This window comes from Rhinopithecus bieti, unplaced genomic scaffold (assembly GCF_001698545.2).
Source record: "Rhinopithecus bieti isolate Rb0 unplaced genomic scaffold, ASM169854v2 scaffold_21726, whole genome shotgun sequence".
NCBI lineage: Eukaryota > Metazoa > Chordata > Mammalia > Primates > Cercopithecidae > Rhinopithecus > Rhinopithecus bieti.
Window position 1 is genome coordinate 1,069,283 of NW_016811100.1, and position 5,013 is coordinate 1,074,295.

Consider the following 5,013-nt stretch of genomic DNA (forward strand, 5'->3'; position numbering starts at 1 on the left):
GGAAATCACAAAATAATAACATTGAAATAATTCTACCAATGCAGTGACAGAAACACTTTTCTTATGTACCAAGACATAGGTAAAAGAAAGAAAGAATTAAAGTGAATTAGAAAATCCATTTTATTGCTTGGATTTAAAATAGTTATGGGATACAAGTATTTACAATGCTATTGGAGTCAATTATTGACAACACTTTGCAACAGTAATGCCATTTCTAGCTTTTCAATTGGCAATACTTAGAACCCTACTGAAGTGACCTGATTTTAAATACCATATTTACTAAATTAAGAGCTAGTTTTTACTCTCTTCCATAATTTCATTACATGAATGTAAGATGATGGCTCAACAATGATGACTTATAGTTTGGATTTCTTTATGTGTATGCAATATACATAGGAGAACCAAATTCAATAAGTGATGCGAATGTTACTACATGAGCATTGAATTGTATTGCCCTTGTCAGTTATTTCCTCTGTTCAATAAATACTGAAGGACACTAATACCTTTTTACTTTTCAAGAGTTTGCCTTTTCTTCTCAATTTTATTTATTATTTTGGATATTTTTCCTCCCATGCCTCTTCATCTGATTTAGTGGGATGTTTTCAATACCAGCAAAACAAAAGAACAGGAAAAGTATTTTGCAAACTTATCCACTGGAAGCTAATGTCCTTAAGGTCAAGCAAAAATAGTCGATTTCAATTTCAAAGAGCTGTTCTTTAAATGAGATAAAGAAAGTCTCCTTTTGCTTTTAGATGGAAAAGAAAGCACACGTTTTTTCTACCTGTGAATGAAATTTGGTGACGTCTGTGCCATTCCTGCAGCATTTTTGTTCGTATTGGTTTAGAATTCAGTGCATGAATATCATTACATTCTTATAGCTAACATTTCTAGTTAGCTTTGATTCAAAACACACAAAATCTGATGCATTAATACTTTACTAAATTAATGACTTGGTCATCTTTGGAATGAGTAGGCAAGACGATTTTTAACTGTTATTTCTATGTTGTGGGTAATGTTAAAACTAAATATAGATGATAATAATTGCTATTTCACAATGATGTTTAAAATGGCAGAGGCTTCTCAAGCCAGAGAGATGAGACAGTCTTCCAAACTCTTTCATCAAAAAGGAAAGCAATCTGGACCTCCTACACCCAGGACAAAGATACTGACATTCTTGGTAACCTTTTACTTTGCCATCCTTAACATTTCTACAGAAGTGTAGCAGAAATCATCTACAAGACTGAAGAGCTGGCTTCCTGTCATTCACATGAATCTACCATAGGCAAAGACACTGTATTCTCAGCCCTTGCCTCATGGATGGTGAAACAGCCAGGAACCTGACACCCTAGCAGCCACCTATCCACCTAACCCTGAAAGAACATATTTTTATTTCCATGAACTATACTTTTTCCCCAGAAGCTCTAATAATTAGCATAAAAATTTGCATCTAGGACTTCTATAACAATATAAGATAATTCCATGCTCTTTTTTCAGTGTGAAAAGTTCCTCTTTGAAAGAAATAGGATTTTGTCAATATCCCCACCACTAGCATAGTGAGAAGAGGATCTCAATCAAGGTAAAAAAAACCCAAATGACTGGAGAGTTGGGATGGGTACAGTTCATAGACACTGGCATAATGACCTCTTTCTTTTTTATATTAGGAAAATAAAACTACTTTTTTCATGAGTGTCTTTTACTAAGAAGAATTAAAAGAGGGACGTCTGAGTTTCCCAGTAATGCTACCATTAAACAGCTAGAAGTAAAGCATTTATACAGCTTGTCATTAAAATCAACAAAAACGTAGTGGTACATGATGACAAAATAGTCTAGCTACACTAGAAAAATATAACTGCATAGAAAATTACAAACTAAAGCAATCCATTCACAGTTTCTACATACGTTCTCTTTATACACTGAATTAGATCTATTCTATGTGGAAAAAATATCTTTGGTAAGGTAGAAGCTATCAAATTTTCACCTTAAATGCTGGCAGAAGACCACTGCTTTCACGAGATGACACACAGCAGGGCGTTTCCTAAACGAATTGCAGCGAGGCAAATATTCCCTTTAGTATCTTCTAACCCTAGCAGGAGGCTGAGAATTTATTCAGGCTGCAAGTCAAGGGGATTAAGAGTCTTAGTGTTCGAAATTCTATCCTCATACCCAAGGAGATGGAACCAGAAAGGCAGCCTCTCTCCAGAGTGTCCCAAGCTTGCATGAATTCATGCTAAATTGCAGGAAGGCTGCGTCTCTGCTGTGGTGTCAGTTCTGGGTGCCACACATCCACGATGAATATCAGCCGGAAAGATGAGGCATCCTGCCATACCTCGTGCTCAAAGGAGTCATCAAAGATGAGCACCTTGCCTTCCTCCCAGGTCCTGCAACAGAAAGACAAGGATTCCTGAATATAGCTTTGTGTGGTTCAGATGTCTGAGGATCAATTCCTGTCCATGCGCGAGAACTACCTTTGGTAACAACCTTTGGGACATAACCAAATAACTAGAACATCAAGCCCAAGTTTATTCTTCCCTTGATGATTAGGAAAGAATTTCAGAAATCTTGCTATGAACATCAGTTTTCATTTCTCAGCACTGGAGATGTACAAATAACAGAGGATTTGTGATGAAGACATATTGGTCTTATTATGTGCCTTGCAATTATTCTGTATATTATTATATGTCTTGCAATTACTCTGGTTTAGACGTATGGGCAGTGATTGGGTCTCGGGCAGTGATTGGGTCTCAGGCATCTCTATGCCTCTCAAGACACTTCCAATCAATTGTCTTTTCAGCTCACTCCACTTGTTCAAATTTCATTTTATGGAAGAAAGGAATCAACTTAAACATGGTAACCATAAAGTAGAAAACTAAATTAGGAGTTTCCTAGCTAGTATTCCGGCTGAAGAAAACGGGCAGATTGGGAATGAATTTTGTTTGTATTTTTAGTATCATCTTCTATGCAAGTGGGTTATCCATGGAATATTTTAAATCAATGCTGCAAAACACCCTATAGAGCTTCCAACATTACCTCATAAGATATCTGTATAGAGACTAAGATCTAAATATAGTGTTAGTCTATTAAGAAAGAAATATACAGGAGGCAGTTAACACAATGCTTTTCAAATCTAAAGAGAGTTTATAAGTAATATTGATGGTTCCTTATTTTAAAAATAGGTATTAACTGCCAATATATTAAATACCAAGTTATGCTTTAAAATAAAATTTTTGCTAGAAAATTTTCCTTAGATACTAAATTCCAGTTAAGCCTTAAAAATTTTGCACCTGGATTAGCAAATAATGACAATTATAGCATGGGAAATGCTAGCTTGATTTCAAGTTACTGTATTATCATAAAGATGTTTTCCTTGGGAAAACTAGTGGTGAATTTTTAATGTTCCATATTAGGTGATTAACCAATATAAACTGAGCAATACTACATATATTGCAGGGCTTCACAACCTTGGTATTACTGACATCTAGGCCAGATCATTCTCTGTTGTAGGGGCTGTTCCAAGCACTATAAGATCTTTAGCAGCATCCCTGACCTCCACCCACTGTACGGCAGTAGCATTCCCTAGGTTAGTGCAAAAGTAATTGCAGTTTTTACCATAGTTGTGACAACCAGAAACATCTCTAGTCATTGTCAAATGTCCAGGGTGGGAGCCGGGGCAAAAATCATTCCAGTGGAAAATAACTGACACACTGAATAAGTCTGATAATAAAATTTCCAAGTTATGTAAACTAACAGATAAAGTACTGAGTATTTCCAAGTTGAAAGTTCATTGAAGTTGGGAACAAAACCTCTACTTCTCTACCCACCCTCCCACCTCCACCCAGTGTGCTATCTCACATACTTCGTGATACGGTTTGGCTGTGTCCCCACCCAAATCTCATCTTGAATTGTACTCCCATAATTCCCATGTGTTGTGGGAAGGACCCGATGAGAGATAATTTGAATCATGGGGCAGCTTCCCCCATACCGTTCTCATCACAGTGAACAAGTATCATGAGATCTGATGGTTTCATCAGGGGTTTCCGTTTTTGCATCTTCCTTATTTTCTCTTGCTGCCACCATGTAAGAAGTGCCTTTCAGCTGGGTGTGGTGGCTCATGCCTGTACTCTCAGCACTTTGGGAGGCCGAGGAGGGAGGTTCACAAGGTCAGGAGTTCAAGGCCAGCCTAGCCAACATGGTGAAACCCCCATCTCTACTAAAAATACAAAAGTTAGCTGGGTGTAGTGGCGCATGCCTGTAATCCCAGTTACTCAGGAGGCTGAGGCAGGAGAATTGCTTGAACCTGGGAGGCGGAAGTTGCAGCGAGCCGAGATCAAGGCACTGTGCTCTAGACTGGGTGACAGGGCAAGATTCCATCACAAAAAAAAAAAAAAAAAAAAAAAAAAGGAAAAGGGAAAGAAAGAAAAGAAAGATGCAGAAGAAGAAAAAGAAGAAGAAGAAGAAGAAGAAGAAGAAGAAGAAGAGGGAGGAGGAGGAGGAGGAGGGAGGAGGAGGAGGAAGGAGGAGGAGGAGGAGAAGGAGAAGAAGAAGAAGAAGAAGAAGAAGAAGAAGAAGAAGAAGAAGAAGGAGAAGAAGAAGGAGGAGGAGGAGGAGGAGAAGAAGAAGAAGAAGAAGAAGAAGAAGAAGAAGAAGAAGAAGAAGAAGAAGAAGAAGTAGTAGTAGTAGTAGTAGTAGTAGTGTCTTTTGACTCCTGCCATGATTCTGAGTCCTCCCCAGCCATGTGGAACTGTAAGTGCAATTAAACTTCTTTTTCTTCTCAGTCTCAGGTATGTCTTTATCAGCTGCATGGAAATGGACTAATACACCTTGCCTCATCGCTTGCATTCAACACACACATGTTGATTGGCTCTTTTACAACTCCTCTGAAGGTTTTTAGAGTTCCATTGGAGTTCCATCAAGGGTAACAAAAGATAGAAATCTATGGACTTAGGAGCAAATGGCAGAATATGCATTCATTACCATGCAAAACCCAACTTGAGAAGAAAGGCAAAACCAAGGCGG

The 5,013-nt window shown here is 38.0% G+C and overlaps 1 protein-coding gene across 1 annotated transcript in view; it reads right to left on the reverse strand.

The window, feature by feature from the left end:
- Positions 1 to 99: 99 nt before the first annotated feature.
- ASPH (aspartate beta-hydroxylase) overlaps positions 100 to 5,013 on the reverse strand; it is a 228,531-nt gene continuing 223,617 nt past the window's right edge. The window contains exon 24 of the mRNA XM_017893472.1: positions 100 to 2,378. Coding sequence (XP_017748961.1) covers positions 2,228 to 2,378 — 151 coding nt within the window. The 3' untranslated portion in view covers positions 100 to 2,227. The remainder of the gene's footprint in view (positions 2,379 to 5,013) is intronic.